The sequence below is a fragment of the Aythya fuligula genome, chromosome 2, assembly GCF_009819795.1.
Source record: "Aythya fuligula isolate bAytFul2 chromosome 2, bAytFul2.pri, whole genome shotgun sequence".
In the NCBI taxonomy this organism is placed as follows: domain Eukaryota; kingdom Metazoa; phylum Chordata; class Aves; order Anseriformes; family Anatidae; genus Aythya; species Aythya fuligula.
The window spans coordinates 87,029,780-87,056,528 of record NC_045560.1 but is presented as its reverse complement, the minus strand read 5'-3'; the positions used below and the strand labels follow the sequence as shown (position 1 = coordinate 87,056,528).

At 37.4% G+C, this 26,749-nt stretch overlaps 1 protein-coding gene across 1 annotated transcript in view; it reads left to right on the top strand.

Annotated features, from left to right (window-relative positions):
* Window positions 1-4,053: 4,053 nt before the first annotated feature.
* Window positions 4,054-26,749, top strand: part of DDC (dopa decarboxylase) — a 48,898-nt gene continuing 26,202 nt past the window's right edge. The window contains exons 1-5 of the mRNA XM_032182561.1: window positions 4,054-4,254; window positions 10,045-10,158; window positions 10,795-10,914; window positions 15,973-16,107; window positions 19,503-19,646. Coding sequence (XP_032038452.1) covers window positions 4,054-4,254; window positions 10,045-10,158; window positions 10,795-10,914; window positions 15,973-16,107; window positions 19,503-19,646 — 714 coding nt within the window. The remainder of the gene's footprint in view (window positions 4,255-10,044; window positions 10,159-10,794; window positions 10,915-15,972; window positions 16,108-19,502; window positions 19,647-26,749) is intronic.

Genomic DNA, 26,749 nt, shown 5'->3' with positions numbered 1-26,749 from the left:
TTGGGAACAAAAGTCATAATATAGGACTCAGACATAATACATGTTTGATAAACTTACATTTTATCAACCCAAGTGAGGCTTTTTTAATGAATTTGCATAGACTGTGCTTTCAAAGTATCAGGGGTTGATAATTAGGCTGGGTGCCTCCTGAAAAGTTGTGCTCACCTCGGTTGGAGTTAAGCTGGCAGATGTTGAATATACTGAAATTAATCCTGGGAGGTGTGGGATGCCTGGGACATGGAGCCTTTACCAGTCTCTATGGCCTTGGTAGAAATAGACCACTATCAAGAGCTTCAGAGAGAGGATTGGTTTCTGTGAAGTTTCCATTTAGTTTCCGAAACTCAGCCTGCATTACTTTGCAGTTGAAGTCCCTTTGACTTAAGAGGATCTTTCCAAGTACACTCAGGTTGTAGCACTCAGCCCTTCAGAAAATATGTGTACTCTCAAGCAGTTCAGACCCTAAGAGCTGAGTTGTCTGAAGTATTTTGTTCCTTAGAAAATCCCGTTCCAAATTTCTAAAACATCTTGCCTACCAGGAACTTCTGCGCTCGTTGTGTGCATTATACACATTGCACAGGCACATGAGAGGCAGAAATGAGAAGTTTCCTGTACTGGTAAAAAGGTGAAGTAATTTGCATTTTTATAGTACTAACTGGGCAGCATTACAATTGTTAGATATTCAGTCTACTGGATGTGGCTTCTGTAGCAAATAATGCTATTAGGCGGATGGAGTGAGGTCTGTAAGGAACAACTGAGGAGGAGAGTGAAAATAGGGATAAGAGTCGAAGTGGAAAGAAGATGCACAGGTACACAGATATGGACAGACGTTCATTTTAACTTTTCAGTATTGCATTTGGGGAAAGGAAGAATTAAGTACTTTGCTTCCAGTTGAAGTAGATTGATGTATTTCAGTAGATTGAAGTGAATTGAAAGTTCATTAGAGGTTAACTAGATATTAGTTTATATCAATTTATAATGCTGCAGTAATTCATGGCAGATTTGGGGTGGATGCTTCACCCTCCCATTTTTTGTGCCTAAGCTTCCTGGATCTATTACCTATCCCATGCAAAACAGTGGGTTTCCTCTATAATTTAGTTCTTTTTCCTGAATTTTGAGAATGATGTTGCAACACTGTGTTATGAGATCCAAAACAATGTTAGGATGAGTCATTGGACCTCCTGTTCGTGGGAAGAACCTTAGCAAACAATGAATAAGAACTCAGTAATTATCTAAATGTGTAGCTGGCAACCAGAATTGACAAATTTCAGTTCAGTGGTGATAGCCCCAGTCACGAAATGTGTACCTGATGTTTAGATCCAGGGTTTATTTGCTTAACCTGATATCCAGAAAGAACTTTGTGCAAACTGCTAATAATAAAAATGGCAATAAATTATATCAACGTAGTATATAGAAAAAAAATGATGCAAATACTACTTGGAATGGAAAGAAATTTCAGATCTAAAAAAAATCTAGGTAGTAAAGAAACAGTCACAAGCTGTATAACATAGTATCCATGTTGTAGTAATGTGATAAAGTACATTTATTTTTATCTGTGTCTGAGTTGTTTTGAGCTTATACATGATGCTATTTAATTTATGCCATTCAATTTATACTTTGGGAAAAGACTAAGTGAGCACAGAAACTTCTGTGTTAATGATCTGTCTTTGAGTGATATCAAGTAAAGCTGGAGAGCCAGTGAAAGTATGGTGAAGCTCCTATCTGTCCTGACATTGTACTGACAGTTCATTGGGCACACTGACATTGGATTAAATGTTCAGCTGAACAGATCCATGTTTAAAAGTCCAGGGGAATAGCATTAAGTCAGTGCTGAGCATCAGTAGTGCTAGAAGACCAAATCCCCAAGTTCTGAGTCAGATCACTCTTGGGCAACTCCCCTTAATTTGGCACTCATGGGTTAAATTCTTATTTTTAACAGCTTTCATCTCTGACCCCAGAGGGGGGAAAAAACAACCAAAACCAAGAAGAAACAAACAGGTTGCCATTGCAAAGTTCTTTGGAGCATGCTATGGAAATAAACTAATAAATTAAAAAAAAAATGACAGCATTGCTTAAGGGTTAAGGTAGAGGTGCCTTAGGAAAGAAGGAAAGCTGTGCAATATTAGATTTCTTCTGGCAAAAATCTAAGAACTAACCCAAAGAACTGTGCCTTTGGGTGTAATTAGTTTGCTGCCACAGAGAAGATTATTGATTACCACAGTCAATGCTGATTTATGTAGAAAGTTTATTAACATTTTCAACTGTGATCAAAGATGTGTTAAATGAAAACGCATGTAGGATTTTATTGAAGAAATAGAATCATCGCGGTTGTAAAGGAGGAGAAACAAAACTGCTTGCTTAAACAGTCTTTCAAAGGGGAGTTGACACACAAACCTGCCCATCGGGATACTCAAAGGACTGTAATGATGACAATTGGTAATGCATTTCCAGTGACTTAGTAGTGAGATCTGAGAAAGGTCCTAATTGCCCTTTCAGAAATATACAGTGAGCCAAATAAACACTTACATGGTGGTTAAAGAGAGTAATACAAAGCTAACACAATAGCAGCAAGTACAGCTATTCTCTGGGGGGCTGGCAGTTGCTCCTGTGCAGATCCCCACTTTCCTAAGTGGTTCGTGACCTACAGCAGCACCCTGCCTTCCTAAATAACAGCAGCAGCTGCTCGACAGAAATCCCAGATCCTCTATTTGTGGCAGCAGAGATGTCTCTAGGATGGTGTTTATCAATGATGTCTTTCTTTTGTAATGTGACAGTGCTAATTCAAGTATAATAAAGCCCAGAAGGGTCTCTCTTTTCTCAAAATGATGCCCTCAATTATAAATTCTCAGCAGAAATAACCGATATCTAAGAAATTGTCTCTTAATTACATAATATTCATATTATGCTTAACGTAATTATTTCCTTACAAAGTGAAGATCCGAAAGTATGTGAACTAGGCATAGTAATTATTTATGCCAGCAGCGAGTATCCTTGTTTCTTTCACCAATTTTCTTTCTGGATCCCAAGGAACAGGATTATTCACTCACTCTGAGTGTATAAAGACACTTGGGAGATTTTCGGAACTGTGATCTCAGCTTTGTATTGGCTGAACACAAAAGTTGGTGGGGGCCAGGACAGCAGGAGCAGGCACCCTGGCAATATAAGTTTATGTCTGCACAGCACTTTGCAGAAAAACTCCAGCTCAATCATCCTACCCATACATCCCTTGGGGAGCACTCACCCCTTTCTGCCTGGTGCAAAGCATAACTGGTGCTGCAGCCCAGCGTCTGGGAAATAGGGACAGCCCCAGGCAGAGCTTCTTCTTTCTGCAAAATACAGTACAGATCAACTCTAAGTGAATTCTGATTGAACCTCAACAAGAAGTAAGGTTTTGTTGTAAATGGTATAGCACGTGCATTTATAGTGAAAGAGCAAAGAAGCTAAATCTTGAAGCAAGACAAGAGGCAAGAAGTAGATACGATGACAGGGCAGCACAGTGGATTACTGTGATAACTGTGGTTGTTATAGTTTGTTATTATAGATAACAATAGAAACATGTAGCATGCTATTTCCTTAAAACTCTTCTTTATAAGACAAGAGGGAGCTGATTATTACGTGTGAACAATGACATGTTCTTGTGTTGACCAGCAGCAGAAGGGATTAAATCTGTGATTGATGAATCTTCATCAGTGTGCCTCTACTGCTCTTCTGAGATAAAGATAAGGCCTACCTGTGTTAATCTAATCTACTTCATGATGTAGACGTCAAAGCTGTAGCAGCCTGGTTTACTTCTGTGCAATATCCAGCTAAAGCTGGAGTGCAACAGAAATGCACTCCAGAATGAATGGAAAACAGAATGCGGCATTGCGTGGGTATTGGCGTAATATGCAGAAATTAAAAATAAAAGCGTATGGTCTAGTTTTTCCAAAAGGCCATGAGAGTCATCCTATAAATTACCTGAATAACAGTTCTGAAACTAGTGACATTTTCTTTCAAAAGTGACTTATCTTTCTTTATAGGTTTTCTTTTCTGGTAAGTCCTAAAACTCTGATACCCATGGATGCTGCAGAGTTCCGCAAGAGAGGGAAGGAGATGGTGGACTATGTTGCAGATTACCTGGAGAAGATAGATAAAAGACAGGTCTTCCCAGATGTGGAACCAGGATATCTGAGGCCCCTCATTCCGGACTGTGCACCCCAGGACCCTGAAAGCTTTGAGGATGTCTTTAAAGACATTGAGAAGATCATTATGCCAGGGGTAAGGAAAATGTGTCTGTAATGTAATATTCAATACTGCATCTAGGTATTCAAAGACTTTAAGGAACGTGTGGATGAAGGCTGTGCAGACAGACTTTCCAAACGGAAGCACCCACATTGATTAGCTTTTAAAAGGGAGGAGTCTGCTGTATGCCCATGGTTAAATGTGTTCCAACACTTTACACGACTAATGTTTTCTGTTCTTGCTAGAAATAATCCAATCATTCTTTTGCTTGATGTGAGGCTTGCTTTTGGAAATATTTCCCTTTCCTCTCTTGAATCAGTTAAGGCAGAGCTTTCTAACTTTCAATTTCATGTTATATATTTGCTACTTGCAAAGCATATCAAACATTTTATAAAATGGGATTTTTATTTGTCTGCTGTTCATAAAGTGTTCTTTCAAGCTGATCTTTAAATGTTAAAATTGTCTCATGAGACTTCTTTTTATTAGAGTTGACTAGAAAGGATTCTCCCCAGTACTTTTTATGTTGACTTACTCTCCTAAATGTTGACTTCTTCTAGTACACTTTAAGGCAGATGGTCACTACCTAAATATTAGTCTTCGGATAGATCAGTGATGAACAGACAATGCAAAACAAAGCATCTGGCATTTGTTCAATTATGAATTTTTCTTCTTGTTTTTCCACTCACGGTATACCTTTTTTATTTTAAATATATGCTTGTCTCCTAAGGACTCTAGGTAGCTTGAAGATAGCTGGATGATTAATAGATGCTAATAAAGAATCCCTCCTTTGGATCCCTGCAATAACCATTTTGGTTTGCTTCTCTGGATGTAGATAGCTGATACGATTGCTATGTGACTAAACATGGAATCATTGCTCTGCAAATGTGTTTAGTCAGTGTACTGTAATACCAATTCCTTTTCATTGACCAATGTAAATATTTGATATTTGATATGTTTTTATCTTGTTTCTCTTGGAGCCAACCCTGCTGTCCTTTCACAGGCAAAAGCTCCACTAAAGTCAATGGAAATCGCTCCACTCTTCTCAAAGATTTGTGGAGGAAATCTTAAATCCAACAGAATTAAATCAGTGCAGATTCGATAAGAGAATTATGGCCAACATATGTAAATACTTTGCTGCTCATAGATATGATTGTTGTTATAACATTTTAAAGACAGTTTATACCAAATGTTCATGCTAAATGATAAAAAAGTAGTTAGATTCTGAAATATGTTTCATTTTGAAAGCCTTTTTTACTTTTCACTAGAGGAAAATACTAACCATTCTTTTTTTTGGGAAGTAGAACAGAAAATACTTTGCTTTGAGCCTATCACAATAACTTGAGAACATTCAATAAAATAATACCAAATTAAAAAATAAGAGATGAATCATTTGAGAATAGAAATTGAGGCATTGAATTCCAATTATGTCATCAACATGTCATGTTCCCTCTTACCTAAATTGTTTTTGCAAACAAATAGCAAATAAATTGACTTAGTAAAAGTGATACATTCTGAAGAAAAAAAAAAAAAGTTCTATCCAAAACTTTACTCTGGTATGAAATGTTAGTATTTCTCACACCACGAGCATGAGTACATAAATCACAGTTTGGTAACTCTGATTCTGCCTGAGTTTTTTATTTTAAGTGCTGACATCTCACATGAGCACAGAATCACAGTGTCATAGGATAGCTGAGGATGGGAGATCATTTAGTCTATGCCCTTGCCCAACACAAGGTCAGTTAGACAGCACCATGACCAACTAAGTGTTGAATATCTCCAGGGACGAAGCCCCTCCATTGCCCCAATCACTCCATTGTCCTGTTCCAAAGTTTGAGCACCCTCACATGTCGTGGTTTAACCCGGCTGGCAGCTAAACACCACGCAGCCGTTCGCTCACCCTCCCCCCTCCCTCTCTGGGACGGGGGAGAGAAATGGAAAGTGAAGCCCGTGAGTTGAGATAAAGACAGTTTAATAAGACAGGAAAATAATAATAACAAAAGTAATAATAATACAATGATGATAATAGTACTACTACTAATAATATGTAAAAACAAGTGATGCACAATGCAATTGCTCACCACCCGCTGACCGATGCCCAGCTTAACCCCGAGCAGTCCGGCCCCCTCCCCCCGGCTAGCCACCCCTATATATTGTTTAGCATGACGTCAGATGGTATGGAATACCCCTTTGGCTAGTTTGGGTCACCTGTCCTGGGTCTGTCCCCTCCCAGCTCTTACTTCACCCCCAGCCTGCCTGTTGGCAGGACAGAGCAAAAGTCTGAGGTGTCCTTGGCTTGGTATAAGCACTGCTCTGCAACAATTAAAACATCGGGGTGTTATCAGCACTCTTCTCATCCTAAGCCAAAACACAGCATTCCACCAGCTACTAGGAAGAAAATTAATTCTGTTCTAACTGAAACCAGGACATCACAGTAAAAAAAAATAAAATACGTTTAAATGGAATTTCCTGTGTTTCAATTTGTACACATTACCTTTTGTCTTGTCACTGGATACCACTGAGAAAAATGTGACTTCATCTTTTTTACACTCCCATGATGCATTTATACACCTTGACACAATCCCCACCGAGTTTTCTCCAAGCTGAATAATCACATCTCTCTCAGCTCCTTGTCATAAGAGTGATGCTACAGTCCATGAATCATCTTCACGTCCCTTCACAGGTCTCAATTCAGTATGTTCATGTCTTTCTTGTACTGGAGATCCCAGAACCAGACAAAAAATGATGTGTGAAAATGATGGAACTGTAAAAACACATGGAGGCAGGGAGTATAAGAAGAACGTAGGATAGGAAGAATTGTTAACATTTGTTTTAGACACCTTTAAAACTATTTGTAATTGATTTTAGGGACTTCGGAAATTGGCTATAGGGACAGTCTATCCCCATTATATTTTCCCTTCATCTTCTTCCCATACTTTTCTTGACAAGATTAGCAACTGTAAGTACACCTAGTGTTTTTAGCTGTAGTGCTCTTCTAATGTTTTACTCAGGAATGTCATATTTCCAGTTTATAAATGAGGAATGGGGCATCTTCAAAGAGAATAAGTAATATGACAGAGGTTGTAAAACCTCACATTGCTCATAAGATATCAGTCCCACAAGCGATCCTTGTTTCATGTTGACACCTCTGCTGTGTTCAGATATTTGCTACTGTTTGATGGCTGAAAAAGTGAACATGGTATTCCTTCAGATGACCAAGGATCAATCAGTTGTGAAAAGAAATAATGATGTGTCCATTGCTGCCTTTACCCAATAAGAGAATAAGTATTCTTGAGAGGTATAATTCTTTATTAAGACTTCTTGTGAAATTGGATGTAGACCCTGAAAGAGCAGTCCACTAAATGCTAATGGCCATAACGGTGCTAAGTTTCTTATACTAACACATGGACTGAGGGAACAACTGCTGGCCTCTGATCTCCACAGCAGGAAGCCAAGGTGGAAGGGATCTGGATGCAAAGATATCAGTGAGAGCACATTTCTCTCTGAGACTTGCTTTGTTCTCTGGAAATATATCTCCTCCTTTTTTAGAGCCAAAAATGGTCAAGTTTATTTTGACTGCAAGTGGTACCAAAGACACTAATTTTCCCCCCTCTAGAGCCATTATTCTATGAACTTTCAGCTGAAGCATCTACCCCTTCTATGTGGTAAGGGAACTATCTTGCTCAGACTAAGCAAGCCACAGAAAAAAAGACATCCATAGATGAGATCTAGGAAATAAAATGTGTCTGACAAGCATCATAGTGGTAATTCTGAACCCACTTATGTATCAGTGTTTATCAGCAGAGGGATGAACAAACAAGCATCAATTATGTCACACTATTTGCAATATTTTATTGTGTCTCTTCCAACATGGCCAAAGAAATGAATTTTACAGCTGATTCATGTGAAGGGGGGAGGGGAGGCAGAAGGAGAGGAAGAACCACAGCTGCACTTGCTGTAGGGCTTTTGACTTTTTCACTTTATGTGAGTGGTGCAACTGGAATCTGCTGTGTTTCATCAAACAAATGGCTCCCAGCAAGTAGGCAGTTTAACTTGATTAACCCAAGATGAATGTTACAAGTCTTACAGATCACAGAGGATTATGGCTGGGGAGATAAACAGTGGCAGCCCTAGCTTGTTATGGATGTCAGTGAAAGTCTGTGCATGTGGGTCCTATCAGGAGCTGCTGTATATTGGGTATTTTAATCTGTTTTTTGTTTTGCTGTTAATAATCAAGTCCCACACCATTTTTTTTTTCTGCTTTGTGAAAGAAGGTGTCTGCCACAAGTCCTCTAAACCTTCATTACAGCAAAGATCCTGGCTGTATACAAGACAGATAAGCCAATCTGAATATTTTTGACTGTCTTTGGATAGATGATTTGAGAAGGTTTGGATGAGTGAAATCAAATATATATCATGTACATTGCTAATTTAGATAATGGAAAATGGTAGTGGGTAGGAGCCGGTTTAATGTGAAAGGGTAGAGACATCTGAAATATTATGTATGCTGTACTGCAGTAGATAAAGTGACATCTGGTTCATTATCTATATGAACCAGATATCTATATTTATATATATATAAATGAATTTTATATATATGTATTCTATATAAATATATATAAATATTTCATTTTATATATGTATGGGGTATTTCAGCCCACAGAACAGTGCAGTGCAGGTATCCCTGAGTTAGCTCCTCAAAGCTAACTATGTTCACAGTGAAACCTTATCACAGAGTGGGAGAGAGGGGAGTTTGAAAGGTAAAATTTGTCAGAGGTGGGAATGCGGAGCAAAACAGTAAGGAAAACACCAAGCTCAAAGCAGGAGAGAATGTGGAAAATGAAGCTACCTTCAAAAACCCAGCAGTCTCTGGATTTCTAGCCAAGGAAAAACTTTCATATATTCTACTGAATTATTGCTTATAATCCATCTAGTTCTCTAGAAGCACATTTTCTTAAATTTGCCTTTTATCTTGAATATGAAAGCTGTTTTCATCAAACATATTGTATCATGTTATTTCTACTGAGCATTACAGCGTGGCAGTGCATTTCCTCTTTTCAAATTTTATTAGATTGGAGTGGTGGAGCACTATCAAGTATCTCACAAATTCTTAAAAATTGCTTAGATGTTACACAAAGTAATTCTTAATATGGTTGTTGCAAAGCAATTCACTAGATTTTGTGCAGTTATTGTGGTGTTCTTACATTAATATGTACAAGTTGGCATTGTACATAAATCATAATCAGTTATCAGAAGATGATAGCATATTTTTCTGCAGATTATTAAGTATTGGATACTGGAATGGATTCTTTCATTTTGGAAGGAGGGTCTGTTTAGCTAGATTTGCTGTGTGAATTTTATCAAACCACAGCGTGGGCAAGAAGAGTTCTATGGATCTCTGCTACACTATAAACACCCTTGCTAAGTCTGTTGTGTCACAGAAATTGAAGAACAAAATACTCTCGAGAGTCCCTGAAAACAGAGGATTAAGAACATCACCCTGCACAGAAATCCACACTGCCACTGCTCATGCAGTCTGTATCTTTTAGGCAGAAAAGTGGAGAGCTCTAATTTGGGGATTGTTGGAAGGTGGGGACAAGAACTAAGTTCAGTTGAATATTTTCTTTCTAATTTGAGTAAAAGGGAGATCAAAACAAAACAAACAAGCAAAAAAAAAGTTAAGCTTTTCTAAAAAATGTGATACTGTGTTACAGCCAGGTAGTAGGGAACTGATGACTGGTCCCTGCCTCCAATCCTTTTTCTGATTTTGTGATAATTAGTTTCTCCTCTCTGCATTATTTAAAAACAATTGTTTTTCCCTTATTACAGGTGACTCACTGGCACAGTCCATACTTCTTTGCCTATTTCCCTGCAGCCAGCTCCTTCCCAGCTCTTCTTGCAGACATGTTATGTGGTGGAATAGGATGTGTGGGCTTCTCTTGGGTAAGTTTATCAGGGTATTATGATTTTAAGCATTTCAGTAACATTCTTCAATGAAATCATTGATTAATAGCAGTGAAGTCACAAGACTAGTTTTATTGGTAAGTTTCCTTGACTAATTAAGTGTTTTCACTTAGCTGCTCTGAATGATTCCAGTAGTAAAAGGATATTTTCCTCTTATCCCTGAAAAAATCAACAGCATTTAGAATTAGTAGTAGCAGTACAAGCTTACCAGTAACTCATTAAACAGTACGACTCTGCCTGTCACTTGGTGGTGTTATTTAATGTGTCTTCGGGATGAATGGTAAACTATGTTTGAAAAAAAACACATTCATATCAGATGGGCTCTTCTCAGAAAGGGTTGGTACTGGATGTGGGGGGAAAAAAATCCAACAGTTAAGATGTAAATCCTAGCTTTGACATTTGACAGTCACAGTTCTCTGTGAGGTCCAGTCTGACATTCCTAAATAAGTATTAGGAACACGAAGCACAAAGTGGCCTTCAGGTCTCTAATTTAGTTGATGGAGTTTTCTCTATAGTCTAAAGACAGAGGGAGAAAGAGAGGGACTTGCTCTGGTGGATTCTATTTCTCTTCATGCCCTAATGAGGTTATTCCCTCTGTTCTGTTTTTCAATGCAGGCTGCAAGTCCAGCATGCACAGAGCTGGAGACTGTCATGCTGGATTGGCTAGGGAAGATGATTAATTTGCCTGAAGAGTTTTTAGCTGGGAAAGATGGACAAGGTGGAGGAGTCATTCAGGTAAGAGCGGACATGAAAAAAGAACATCAAGTATGTGGTCCTTACAATTTTGTAAAACCTTCATACCAAAACACTAATAAAGGAAAGATTATTTTTTTTCTGCCACCTGGCTTCCTTTCAAGTTTTCTGAAAGACTGATACACTGTGAGAATGATGATAGGTGAGTAGGAACATTCATGAAAGTAATGAACAAAACAAAGCTCTCAGATTCTCTTCTCCATGAAAAATTGATAGTGGCTCAATCTAACAGCACAATATGTGCTTAAAATTCAAATAATGATGTTGAAAAATCATGTAAGATTGAACCTTAATTTGTTTATAAGGTGAAGTGAACACTGGGAAGGTTAGTAGCAATGTGCAGTAATGTTTAATGTTTGAAAATAATTATAATAATAAGCAACAACAACAAAACCCTTCACAACGATAAATATACCTGAGGATGCAAAGACCACCATGAAAAGGAGTTACAAAGTCTTCCATAAAGTTCATGTTAAACATATTTAAGTATTTGCTTCACTCAGGTTCCAAAACAGCCTTTCTTTTTTGAGAAAAGTGTCAGAGATTAAGCAATGGAGAAGAATATAGCAGAGATCCTACTATATTTAGAAATAACATACTAAAAAAAAAAAATCTATTTATCTTTTTCAAATAAGTTGATATGATTTTAAGGAGTTTTCCTTATATAATAAAGTGAAATATTAGAAAGTTAGAATAAAATGAAGATGCTTAAAATTTGAGCCTAAAGGGTTCTGTCATTAGATACTGCATTGTAGCCCAAAAATTGTATTATCTTAAAAAATAAAACAAATTTTGGAAAGCTGACTGCTTAATGAAAGCCTACAATGTCTGAACAGAGTATTTGTGCAATAATGAATATATTGTCAGTGGACAAACTTGCATGTATAGTAAAACTATTGTATTTGTCTGCTATGGCTTGTTCCTCTAGTGCATGTTTCTACAAATGCACTTTGGTCACTCTATTCATCTAATTAAAATAGATATTTTCTGTGGTAAGGGCTGAATTTTAAGTAGTTTTTCTGTGCTCCTTTGATAATCTCTGAAGTCTTGTGATTGGAGATGAGGGCACAATCTGTTTTATCCCGAGATAGGCTTCTAAAATACATCTGAACTTTATGCTAAAAGTGGGGGCTTCTTTCTTTGATCTCAGCTGCAACTGCCTACAGCATATTCCAATCAATTCTGCCTAGCACCTTTCCAGGCAAGCATGAATTTAACTCAACTGCTGTAATTCTCCAAGGCAGACCAGCACCTACACCAATGTGTCTGCAGAGTAACTCTTTACTCATCGTGCTTCCACCGCTAGGACCTTTTTCATTACAGTTACAAGGGAGGGGGCTATGTTCAAGAAACCCAGCTTTCGTCATGCATCTCTGTTATTTATTTTCTACCACTGAAAGCAAGCAATTATGCCTGATGATTATCAGGAGGAAATACTGCCCTTCCAGGCTGACAGTGCTGGATTGCCCATAATTTTCATTTTCATCAGTTTCAAGAATCGAAAGTGTGCTCTGTGTTCCTGCTTCTGATGAAGTCATTTGTGCTGCATATCTTCTTGCCTTGCTCTTGAAACAATAATGATATAAATAAGAAAGCATGAGGCAAAAGCAACATGAGCGTGTGAAAGTGCCAGTCATTCCCTTGGTAAATACCAAGTAATTATTGTAGTATTGGGTAAAAGGGAGCCTGTGAAAATTAGCTCTTAATTACATCTGAAAGTCTATGTCAATATGAAGCACTTTGTTGTGAGCATGATGACACTTGAAAATGGCAGAAGATGAAAGAAAATTTCAGTTCAGAGCTCTGGTGGACATGAACATCAGCTCTTACTGATATTTTTTCCGCCTCTTGAGCCTGCTTGCCATGGCAACCTTTGTTTGCTTGCGGTAAAAGGAAAGGTATCATCATCCTTCACTTAATGCAGAATACAGCATTCAAGAGGAGACAAAAACAGCTTTTAAAAATGAGAAAGCAACTTTCTTCCTGAAGCTTGTCTGAACATAGCACACATATCCTGCTGTTCACTCTAGATAAACTGCTGAAAAGTGTACATACTTTGAATTTTAAAGAGTTTTCTTTAAACTGCAAAGAAAAAGTATTTTAAGAGTGAAACAAAATTAGACTCAGCCTATCTTTGGTCTGGCAAGAAACACTCCCAATTTATCTTTCTTGTCAGTAAGCCGAGGACTTCAAGAACCATGGGATTTTTTCCTCAAAATTATTTAGTGAAAGAATGGTGCCAAATGAATAAAATGACCTTACAAACCACGTTTTGCAAACACTGTTATTCAAAACAGGTAACTAATGGAAATTGAGGCAGAGTAAAGAGGCATGCATCTATCAAGAGACACCCAAATGCATTTCCAGGTGCCTTTAGGTTATATTCCAGCTTTGCTAAATGGAGGCAAGATTCAGCTGCACAGCAGGCCCTTTCCTGTTCAACCTTGCTTCCATGTAATGAAATTCATACAAGAACTTTTGCATTTGCTGATTAGGCACCAGCCTGGATGAACAACAGCTAGGATGCCAGAACATCTTGTGGCACTCCTCAGAAGAATGAGACTGCACTTGGGCCCACTCAGCCAGGCAGTCTGCAGAATGGTGGAGGCTTAAATTTACAGGTCTCAAATTAATGCCTTCACCTTTTGAATTTCCTACAGCCATTTTCATGGATATATCTGTTCACAGTTCTTAAACATATATATTCCCTATATGTCTTGGAAAGACACTAACAGTTTTACAAGGCCTTTACATTTCCAAAAACAAAGAAAAAATATATAAAGTCATTTTCTATGCATATACTTGAAAGATTTTCAAGTGTCCCCTTAAATATGTATTAAAATAACAGTATCAGTATTTTTTTTCACATATATTAAATGCAGGGGTGCTAGAGTGACCTTTACTGTGAATAACTTAGGTTTAGAAAGGTTGCTCTGCTTGACTTGTCTGGTACAAGATGGAATTAGGCTAAAATGTGCACACAGGTTTCATGTTGCTCAACCTCATGCAGGCATACAACTTTCCTGAAAAACTGTATAAACACCACAAGAAGTTGCAACAGTTTGCAAAAATGAGAAGTATTCTCCTACTGAATCACTGGAAAGGGTATTTTTGGCAATATAGTCTGATTAGACAGGCCCATTATGATTGTCTTCTGGTAATGCAGGGTTCTTTAGGAGTTTATTTACAGCTTGTGAGAAAACAAACCAAAATGTGCACATACCAAAACAAGCAAACAAGCAAAAACCAAACAGCTTCTCAGCAAACAGATGGCATTCTTGACTAAAATATTCTTCATACCTCCTTGATATCTTGATCTTCAGAAAACTGGCCACCAAGGACCCGAGTTGTCATAATCTAGCTCACAGCTGTTTCTTATCTAATGGTGTGCTGAGCATGGCAGAAACAGTTTCGGTAACAAAGATCTGATGAGAGAAATTTCTCATCAGGAAGCTTACACTATGTGAGATCCATCCCTCACTTTGTCAGCTAAACACTGAACACACAAGGCACCTTTAGAGGACTAGTCACCTCATGCCAGGATTTTGTCTAAATCAGAATTATTGCTTTCTGGATAAACCTTATCTCTCTCTGTACTAGGTCACGCTTAACAATTAGGCTATCTGAGATATCTAGCTTTTTAGATGGCTTAAGTAAGATAAAATCAGGTTTTGAAAGTTCTTCATTTGTAAGGTAGCATGGCAATGCATTTAATAAATGTCTAAGGGCTGTCATTTTTCCTGTTTACTCCATTCAATTACAGCTGGATTGAGGGCTTACTCAATGTTGAGATGTTGATGTGTAAAAGGCAGCTCTGTCTCTCATGAATAGCTCAGCTAACTTCAGTGTTAATTAGGAGAAAGTCTAAGTTCAGCGGGATCATTTTCTTGTATGAAATCTGTAGAATTAGGCCCATCCTGAGGGAAGAAATAAGACTTCCTAAATAATTAATCATTTTTTTGTAATTAGTATGTATACACAGGTTTTCAGTAGAGGGAGGGTAGAATTTTGATACAGAATAAGAAACATCACTTCAAAACCAGCTTGTTGACTGGGGATATTTATGAGACATTAAAAGAAGCAACTGTATTCATTGCAGGGGTACGTGCTTGGCAGAGGAAGGCTGACGTGACAATTGCTCAACTTTGAAAGTACCTAAAAACTCTCTCTTGCATATGGACACCCAAAAGCAATGACATTTATGAACATGTGCTTACAAAATGTTTCTTGTAGCTTAAAAGAGCAGTTTAAAGCACGTTTCATCTGCCTGTTCTAGAGAAAAATAGACAAAATAACTTGTGGAAACTTGAATGCTCCCATGAAATTTGCAGAACAGTTAATAAAAAATTCCCCATCTTTATTGCCACAGAGTATCCAATACAAATTTAAATTCTTTATATTTTGTTAGTCACAGTGCAATTCAGAAATACTGGGTGACTGTTCCTTTAATCTGTGTTTTTGATGAAGGGAAAGTATATAACTAACACTTGGAAAAACAGTCAGCTGTATTGAATCATAGCTTTTTTGCTTTTTCTGTGCTTTTTCTCTTTTGACCACAGCAATTGACTTTCCCAGGGTAACTCTAAATATCATATAAGCTACACACATTGCCTGACAGAAATAAATGTTGTCAGTCAGATTCTAATTGAAGTTTTATGTGTGGAGATCCAGAGTAGCAGAAATAAACAGTTACTCTGCCATTGCTATCGGTCAATAGATGATCAATGTCTGATTCTTGAGAGTCTTTTTACATGCCTTTAAGCCTGTGAGTCCAGCTTTCTAGCACTGATTGCAAGGTTGGTGCCTAAACTGAACATGCATAGAAATTACAGAGAGCAGACAAAAAGAGGCATCAGGGAAGAAGAGACAAAAGTCAAACAGTTTCCTCCCTTGCTGTCATGCATGCTCTTAGGAAGCATGAAATTCCGCAATTTCTCATATGCAGTTTCTGTTACCAACTTCACAAATTCATACAAAAGAAAATGGTACTTTTCTTTTGGAATGTCTTCCTTTTGAATTTTCCTTCAACTTGTCCCACAGGGAAGTGCAAGTGAGGCCACCCTGATTTCGCTGCTTGCTGCAAGAACAAAAACTATTAGGCGGGTGCAGTCAGAAAACCCTGAGTTAACAGAGGCAGACATCATGGGCAGGCTAGTGGCCTATGCTTCTGATCAGGTGAGTACCTCTCAAAAACATGGACCTGGAAACATAATGTCTATACTTAAAACTTCAGCCATCTCAATAGTCAAATGAATTAATGTACAGTCTCTTTGGATAGGGGACTAATTGGTTTTGCTTGTTTAAATCTTATAGTACAGCATAAGCGGGCTGGAATGTATGTGTGCTACCATAATACAAACAGTAACTATCTGGAGATCAGTGTCACGTAAGTATTGCATCTCTGAAAAAAAAATCTCATTTGAAGTAAATAAAGATACTTGAGTAAGGTGTTAATTTCAGTTGTGGAGTAAGTCTAGACAAACTTTTCTCACATCTAGGCTTGTGTGTCCATGTGTGCACACATTATTTTCCTCTTATGTGAATACTTGAAAACACACAAACATACATCCTCCCCCATATGCATGCACGGGTGCCCGTGCATGCACACAGACAAGCCAACTGCATGAATATAAAGCAAATTTTTCATAGTACTTGAAGAAGCCCAAAATCTCCATGCATCAATCCAGCTGAGAAATCTTCTAAGAAAACAGAATATGTAATCCTTGATTTCTGTGAGTGCTATTTAGCAGACTGAATTAAGCTAAATTCTCAGCAGGCCAGGGCTGTGAGAGGCTTTTACTACTAATGAAAGCAAATTTTAGTCTTATGAGTTCTGCTGCTTCTACCTTTCTAAAACTCTAATCCTACTGAAGGGCCAAGCAGTGTTGCTTCTCTCAATAGCTGTGACATTTTCTTATCTAAATGTCAATGAGATAGAAGGAAAATTCTTAGCACTTGATGTTTAATTCAAAGTAATATCTGATTATATAAAATAAAATGACTGGGTTTTAGGTTTGCCTCGTTTTACTACTAAGTGTATGTTATAAAGCAATGGAAAGCAATTAAAGAGTACATTTTCACTTTGCTGGTGAGAAAAAGGACTACAGCTGTAAGGTGAGAGCCATCAGGACAAGAATATATGAGGAAAGATAACTGTTTTCAAATGACAAAAAGGATTTTTGTTCTTTTTTTTTTTTTTTGTCTGGAGTGCAAAGGTCTGTGTTCTGCAGATCACCAGTCCCAGGTCTCAAACTCTAACCCCGTAGTGCACAAAGCCTGTTACTTGTTTTCATTTTTTTGCCCCATGTAAATGTCTGACCTGAAATGAGAACTGACAGGCCTCCATGCCTGCTGAAGGTCAGGGGATCTTATGTTTACTGAAGGATTTGCCTTAAGATATTGCTGATCTTTCAAAGCAGATTGTTGCAGAGCTCGCCAGTCCTTCTCCATTAAGAACAGACCTGCGTGACTCATAGGCAGTAATCCACAAAAGAAAGTAAGCCTAAACCATGCTGTGGCAGAGAAAACCATGCACCAACAGAGCGAAACAGTGCAAGACTGCTTTAGGAAGGAGGCAAAGACCTGACCAGTAGGGAGGCCCAGAGCAGAAAGCTGAACTCAGATCTCGCATATCTTAGGAGATCATTTTAGCTTCCAGTTATTTCAGGAAAGTCTCTTTCCCATTGAAATTGTTCTGCTTTGTATTAATGAGTACAGAGCAGGACTGGCAACAAAGCTTTCCCCAGTGACTACTTGAGGGTTTGGAGCCGAGAGAAGCACCAGGGCTGTGCTGGCTGAGGCATGTATTGTGAGAGCCGCTGAATGTGAGACCTCAGAGCTGGGAGGAGCATCCAGCTACCCCTGGCAGTGCTCACCCAAATGTTTGGGACCAGGACAGAAGTAAGGGTAGTCATTTGATGTTCTCAGATTTTCTCAGACCATCTTCATCAACTTTTGTTTTGTTTCGTTTCCTCTGGCTGCCTCAAGCAGCTGCCCACTCATTTCACCAGCTCCTGCTTGGTTCCTTGCTGTCCTTGAGGATGGTGGGAGATTCCTGAGTACTTTGCTGAGCACTGGGTCAGCAGCAGGTCCCTAAAGATTAGTAATCCAAATGAATCTTGGTGTTTTTAACCTTAAAATTGTAAATGGCTATAGTTATCAAAGAGCTTTGTTACAATTTTGAAGACTTGAGGAAGCAATTCTCAGGTTCTGACTAGCTAAGAACCTCAGTGTATTGCCATAGCTTACTTATTTATGATTCTTACCTTGTACAATTTGGTTATAAAATACCTCTTTCCATTGTATACTTGAATGAAGTATTGTATTACTATGGTAAACACATTGTGTTCCACTTCAAAGGCAGGCTCCATGCGTCTAGACTTCCAAGTTTTCTCAAACCGGTGCCTAATTAGTTGACTGAAGTAGTTTAACAAGAGGCACTATTGAGGTGCAAGTTAATAGTAAATCTACCTTTAAAATGTGTTCCATGGATATGTTGAAGTTGAAAGGCAGAAACTTTATCTTCATCTAGTCTTGTTCAACTTATGTTTTGGGTTAATCTTCTCCATGATTACATGCTAATTAGAACAGAATTAGTAAGTGCTCTTGTACGCACTAGCAAGAATCAACAAGAATAGCACAGACATCATGAATGAGAGCATTCAGGACATGACAAGATGGAGAATTTTTCAAATTATTGATGATTAATGAAATATCAGAAGGTGAAAGATAAGGTAGTTTTGTTTGTTTGATTGATTTTTTGGTTTAGCCATTCCTTAAAAGAATATTTTGTGGCTAAACATACCTTTTATTATCAATACATTATTATTGTATTATGCTTCACATTTTAAAAAATTTCTTAGTAATTTACTTCTCTTTTATGAGTTGTTCTTTATGTTTTAAAATAATATATTATTGTAGGAGAATCCAAATAAAATGGATTATATGCAAAATAAATTAGTGAGAATAATCCTTAGTTACCTAAAAAAATAAACGAATGATTGAACAGCAAATTATTTAGTAGGTAATCAAAAACAAATGGGTCATGCAAGACAATATATCAGCCTATACTATATCATGTCATATATATTTTTATGGTTTGGTAAAGCTGTATAGCATAAAAATATGCTCTCAAGCAACTAAATTATTATCAGGCAGGATGATTATCTGCGTAGTTTTTGGTTGATCTGGAGCCAAATCCTGAAGCTCATAATCAATTCTGCCTAATTGAAAGCAAGTTAATTAAAGCTCTCACTAAGGTTAATTGAATTCTTGTCTGAATGAGACCATGGCAATAGTTTTAAGAATACTTCAGGATTTCTGGTGGTGTATTTGTGTATGTGTGTATGAGTCTGTGTATATATATATATATATGCGCCCATCTGTCTGTGTGTCTATCTATATGAAAGAAAGAGAGACAGTCCTTAATAATATATGTTACATACCAGCAACAGTTCCAGGGTCTCAAGTGTTGCTTTACTTTAAATAAATGATTCTTTCTTTCAAATTCAAATGAACTTCTTACATTCCAATAAAGGTGTCTGTCTTAAAACTTTCCCATTTCCTTGCAGGCTCATTCATCAGTGGAAAGGGCTGCATTAATCGGTGGTGTGAAGATTAAAAATGTTTCTTCAGATGATAAATTTACTGTTTGTGGTTCAGCCCTAAAGAAAGTTTTGGATGAAGACAAAGCTTCTGGTCTTATCCCATTCTTTGTGAGTACTGGATTTTAATTCATCAGTGGATTTATTCTCATAAACTGTTTTTGAGATGGGGAGATGATCTTATTCCTAACAGAGGGATTGATAAGCAGAATAGCCCATCAGTAGTTTCCATGAATGTTCTTCATACACGTGAACTTTGCTAGAGTCATTTCAAATATTTATACATTCATGAAAATAACTGTAATCTGGGGCATTCTTGAAATTTAAGAGGCACTTTGCAGGAGGAGCAATTCATTTGACCAGCTGGTTGCACTTGTGGGCAAAAATGATGTTTTAAAAGGAGATGAAGTTATACTAGACAGTTGAATAAATTCAGGTGAATTTTGTATTTGCATCTAATCCTGCAACATTATAATCTCCTGGCACTTGAGTTCCAAATCACCTTTTCTACAAAGGTACAGCTTGATTTTTCAGGTTCTAACTTACATGTAAAACAAATCAAGCGATATCTTTAAAGGATGGTATCTCAATTTAAGCAAAAAAAAAACCAAACAAACAAAAAACCCACCACTTTCCCATCCTCACTACTTTAGCAAAGAAAGGAACCTCCACAATGTACGCCAAATATCAACAAGATTAGACGTTGTCAGACAGGTATTTGTGAGTATGTGACTTATCTCTAACAAGTCAGCTATAGCAAATCTGGCTGTGGCGGTTTGAGGTGTCATCCATTGTTTTTATCTGCCTACTTTCCTTTTCAGAGATTCTTGCTTCCACAGTACACCAGAAAAAGCAAATTGTTTGTATCTCAGTAGCTAATGCTCATAATCCTGCAGTTTTTGACAGAGAACAGTTGTAGATTGCTTACAATTGGATAGTTTGGTTCTTCTATTATCAGTACCTGATTAAAAAGAATATTTGATTATTCATCAGATCAACTCCTTCTGTCAGGTCAGAACACCATCTCACAAATTCTATTTATTTATTTATTTATGTTTGGTGAAGTAACTAACTTTTTTTTTTTTCTTACATCAAAAATGTTTTGATCATTTCCAAGCACTATTCCTCTACAAAACTTGGTATCTTGATATAGACCATGATCTGCATGGACTTATAAATGGGTGCAATATGCTAGCAATAATATGTTTTTACTGGCCTTCCATTAAAGAAAAGCTCCTTCAGAAATGTTCAGAAATGTGATTTTTTAAACAGAGTCAAAATATCTTTTTTTTTTTTCTCTCCCCAGAAAAGCCATGTCTGACAACAATTGTTCTTTTCTTTCATGTGGTAACATTTTGAAAAGTGCTAATGTGACTTAGATTTCTATGAACTGTTTCAGAAAAAAAAAAAAAAAAAAAAAAAAAAAAAAATAGCAGATTAAGCTTGCTTACAGTCATGGATAAGTGCCAAATGGGACAAAGAAGCTTAAATTTCACAAAGCCTTTTGAATATGTAATCTTTTTACTCTTGTTATTACCCTTTAGTTTTATGTATTATGAGGATGAATAGAATGAAAAGTGTTTGTCATATGTGCAGTATGCTGCAAGTTTTGAGGCTGTTTAGAATTGGCAAGTCTTTGGGATAACCAAGCACATCCCATCATTTGCTTTGTAATATCAAAAGCCTATGATTGAGAAACAAAGCATCTATAGTGCTGCTTACATGAACTTTCTTCTGCTCCTGTTGACGTGGAGATACACTGTAAGGTGTGTTTTATTTCTCTGTTATGTTACACTAGCTCATAATATTTGATATAAGGTCCTATTTGTTTATCTTTTTGTTAATTTTAAAGAATTCCACGTACAGCATTATATCACGTTTCCTCACATTAACAAGAAAGTTAATGTTTTCTCCTCATCTTCTGTCCATTAACAAAAAATACAGCTTGTCCCCCATAAATATTCATTCCTTATTAATCTTTCTATGTTTAGCAAGAGGAAATAAAAAATTCTGTTTTATGCATTCAGCAACACCTTTACAAAAGGTGATTCAACTGTTGTTTTTTTCTTCCTCTGTTTGCTTAGCTGTGCAAAACAGGCTTTCAAAGGCAGCACAGGCTCAGTCTGTGTTAATATGGCCTGTGCCAGGTCTTCCATTTATTTGTATACATAAAACATGTCAGCTTAGATTAAACTAGATCTCATTATCCTTATGGTTGGCCTCTTAACTCAAAAGGTGTGTTAATTCTCTGTCATGCTGAGCAGCAGTCCATGCACTGTATTAATGCTCCCTTTTCTGGCTTGCAGATTTCAAAAGCCTTTCCATTTCTTTTGTTCTTGAGTAATTTGGTGCTATTTTATTTTGTTCTGGTGACAAAGATATGCACATTGCCAAGGAAACACCTTACGCCACTTTATTCCTTGTCTCCCTGTATTCACTGATCCTTCACTAAGGCGAGTGATTCAACATGAAAGCAAAAAGTTTAACAGAAGAAATTCTGCCCGAAGAGACTTGGAAGAGCAGAGAGAAAATTCCTAATGAAGAGATCTTGGTTGCGTCCAAGCTGATGCACTCTTATCAGCAAAAGAAAAGTTTTCTAGGGAATTAAAGGGAAAATGTAAGCAAATTTTCGTGGTTTATATGCATGGTCCTGCTCTTAAATTCAGTGAACAAATGAGGAGTCATTATACTGAAGTTGCTTGCAGAGGTGAGTGGAGAATCAGGGGGTGCATTTGCTTGATGTGAAGGAGGTTCTGTCATTACAGCAAGCTGGTCATTACAAGTTTGCTTTTCACATACTTAAGATTTGGTAATCAGCTTTTTTTTTGTTGTTTGTTTGTTTGTTTGTAGGGAGAAATTATCTTTAAAAAGAACCTTAAGAACCTTTTATTTCTTATCCACCATCTTTTAGCACTAGGAACGTGTATATCGCTTCGTTGAGTGTAAACTGCTGCCAAACAATATACCCGAACCTCTACCTGTATTTCTTTTCTTTTTTTTTTTTTAATTTCAGGCTTGTGTTATTATGTCTCTTTCAAAATACTTATGAGGAAATTGAACAGGGACATATTTTGATACCATTAAGCAGGTAGACCATGCAAGCAATACACTTAACCATGTCAAGTGCTGAGGAGCCTAACATGCCATGATTTACTGAGGAGCGATTTCCAAGTGTGGCTGATTCTCAGCCCCTCATCAGGCCACCAGTGAAGGGGGAGCATTAAAGCATGTGCTGAAGCCATGTTCATGTCATTAATTATAAACATTAACTAGAGGTTAAGCACATGTTTAAATGCTTTTCTCCGTTGGGTCCTATGCTCCCAGATTAAGGTAGGCCTCCACATTGGATGAGTGTTGATTGGGATACCCAAATGTGGAGACCACTAAGTTAGGCATTAGTGAATTCAGAAATAGGGCCCGCTGCATTCAAGCCTTGTGTGTAAGTGGTCTGTGGGTTTTATGCTGTCTATCATAAATCAACACTGATATATTGCAGCTGGCACATATATATAGTACAATACACTTCAGCCGGCTCATCCAGTATCATGCTGCTGTAACGTGATCTCTTTGCTGCTGAACAAAGGCCCAGCACGAAATCTCTCCGATTCTAGCTGAAATGACTCGTCTGAATGATGATCTGCAGGATATTAAGAAAGAGGCTGTTTGTATCCAGACTCACTCGGGAAACAATAAATCAGAGTTAGACTGACAGAGGAGCCATCTTTTCAGAAGGACTTAGATCCTGACCACAGACTGCCATTTGGAAGAAGTATTCTTGAGACACATACACACAGATAGGGCAATGTTTCTTAGCCCACAGTTTGCAAATCATTACTGTTTCATTAGGTATTGGCTGTGGCTTGGTGGACTATTGCAGTTTTCTTCAAGCCACAGACATTCCCATGAGCGCAAGCTGGCAAACAACTGAATAGGAGAAAAAAATAATAAGAGAACATGGAAAGTTCTGTCTCGTTTCAGTTAATTGCAAATGAAAAGCTCTGTGGTGAAACTATGCAGTATGTGTCCGCATCTTTTTAAAGAGCTGTGGGAGGTCTTAGGTTAAAACGATTGAGAGTCATTGCTCTCAGGCATCATAAAGATTCATGCATGTTCCCTGCCACAGCTCTTGATTTCAGGAAAGTAATATCTGGGATGACTGATGCACACATTTTAGCTGCTTTGTATTTGCAACTGGGGCTGAGTCAAATTTGAAGTGTGCAGCCTGAAAGAGCTAAGGCCTGCAGGCTGTACTGAGCCATCAGTCCCATTTCTGCCGCGCAGCCTGTCCCCCACCCCTTGCACAAATGTGATTTTCCTGGTGTTACACAGGTTACAAATTAAGTTAGATTCATTGGTTAGTACTGAGGCAGGGCAGTGAGAGCCCTGACAAGAGCAAATGCTGTCATTTTAAGTGGGTTCTGAGAATTAAAACAAGTAGCTTTGAGGCTTAGACACCTGCAGAGAGGACAAGAAAATTATTTTAGAAACTGAGGTATACTTTACAGAATAAGCCATTATTTAAATTACTAAGCATATTTTTGAACTCATATAATCTCTCATTGAAGCAACATATTCCTTATACTGATTAGAGGGAACATACTTTAGCTGCACTACAACAGTAATAACAATAATTTGTAACTCTCTGTTGTGAAATTGCCATGATTATTTTAATTGCTGGACTCAGCAGCAATTCACCCTAATCTTATCTGAAAGTCCACAACCTATTATTATAAAATATACGCATAAAAGCAGAGCTAATTCTATAGTGCACGCTTTATTTTGGTATTTTTCCAATCTAATCAGTTAACCACTATTTTTTATGTGTTTTAAAAAAACTGATTTTTCATTATGGTATTTCTTGTGACCCAATTTGTAGATCTGCAGTTCAGCCAAAGATGAAATATAGACTTCTCGTGACTGTGGGAACATCTCGGGTAGAAAATAATGTGATAAATATATTTTATTTTACTTCATATGAGCATGTTCTACTAGGAAAAAAAGGGAGCAACCTTATTTCTTTTTTTTTTTTTTTTTTTTTTTTTTTTAATATCCTGCACTTTCTTTAAGGCAACCTCCTTCAAAAGATGATTGAATGATTGAACTTCCAGAGAGCTCGTAAATGTACCTCAGGGCACTGTAACCAGTCTGTTCTTCTAGCGTCTCAGGAATATGGGAAGACCCAGTATAGATGAAGGTTAGATCATCTGGGGAGAAAAATGCATTAGCAGTAAAGTTTGTTATCTGCATATTCAATGTGCTTCTCATTTTCTGAACTGAATTTGTTTCAAACTCAGGTTCTTAGTAGACTCATACAGAAAAAATACTGAATTGTCCCTTTCTTATTTTAATAATCACTTTTCTCATAGCCGACATTTTTTATTAGTGCAATGAAATCTGGTTATGGGTATTACTGTAATTATCAAATTGGGGGAACATGTGAGCTGCAAGGAATAAAATATTTTCAGGATTTTTTATGAATACATTTAAGCAGGTCTGCACAGTAGAAAGGCAGTATATGACTTCCTCTAAGAGTGTACCTAAATTTATATGTATTGAATATGTTCAATTTAATAGAAAAAATCAGCTCCCTAGAAGAAGTTTAAATTAACTGTGTATGGCACAGTGTAGATGCAAATATGTTCAAAAGCATACTTGAAAAAGAGGTTTTACATCTCTAGTAACTGAGGATTTAATCAACTCAATATTATTGGTATGCATTATTTAAAATTTCTGTCTTTCTGAATATATAATTTCCTGGTCTTTTTACAGGATATTTATGTTAGTATGGAATTTTCTAGTAAATTTGAAAAATCTAGTTTAATGGGTATTAAACAACCATCTCTCACCTTGCACAAATCTGCTAAAAATTTGGAACATGCAAATGAAAATCCCATCAAATTTAACTGACTCTTTGTTTGAAAATCAGATTATTTTTCTAAGATGTCATTCTTTTCTAATACGCTGTTACTAGTTTGTTTCATTGAATGAAAGGAAAAAACAAACAAACAACTTTGTGGGAAATATGAAAAAAATACATAAACGCTTTTAAAGTTCATGAGAAGTTGTTGTTAGGACTAGTTAGGGAACCCCCAAAAGGGAAAACCAACTTTTATCCTGAAATGTGTACAGGACCTGTTTCAAGATATGACTGGAGATGACACTTAACAGTCTCCAGTATCCAATAGCTGGTAGAAGTGAAAATGTTAACAAAATCACTAGCTTCAAAGAGAGTGACAACTTTCAAGTGAGGATGTGCTTTTGATGGAACACATAAAAGGGTAAATATTGGCAGATATCAAGCAGACTGCTTAAGGCGAGCAGGAATGCTTTGTGTAGATGCGTATCACCTTTTAAAAAAGAAGGGAAAAGATTTTTTTCAGGAATCCTCCTGGAAAAGTTCACATATATTAGCATTTGTGTAATGGGAACTCCTAGAATGAAGGAGGTATCAGTGCCATTCAGAAGAGATACCACGTGAATGTCCAAGCTAGAAGAATAGAAAAGTATACAATGTCAAGCTGAATGTGGCATTGGGCTAAAACAGATCAGAGGATTTGGCAAACAACTTGCTATTGGCATAATAGCACTACATTATTTTTTCTCAGCAGAAGAGAGACAGCAAGCCAAAAGCCGGTGAGGCCACAGCAGGTAACCTAAAGCCTTTATTTGCTACAGACGTGCTTACTCACGTAAGAGAACAGACCAAAAGGCCACCCAGTGCCCACGCTCCTGCCACCAGCTGCACCTCCCAGTTGAGGTGCATCAGAAAAATTTCCACATCAGGAAATTTTTCCTGACGGTGTTATTTCTGCGACAAGGACCAGCAGTGAACCCAGAGGCCCTGTGTACCTGCCCATTATGGAGCTGCCAGACAAAAATGCTCTGTGTGGAGTTTTAATGTATATTTGTATCTATATTTTGCTAAGACAGCATGTTTGTTTTCTGAAAGGTGTAGTGGATGGACAAGTATCATCTAGGTGTTCCTTTCTCTTCTTAAAGGATTTGTCATGAATTCACAGAGGGACCTGCATGTGCACAAAATAGAAAAACTGCAAAATTTGTCTAGATGTAGAAGGACAGGGAGAAACACTGAAAGCAAAAGATGATACATCTCGTTTCTGGGTTATAATTCTGGCTGCATATTCTCAGTAAATTACCATAGTTTATTTTCACTTGATTATATTCTCTCACTACTGTGAAACTTTCTTCATTAT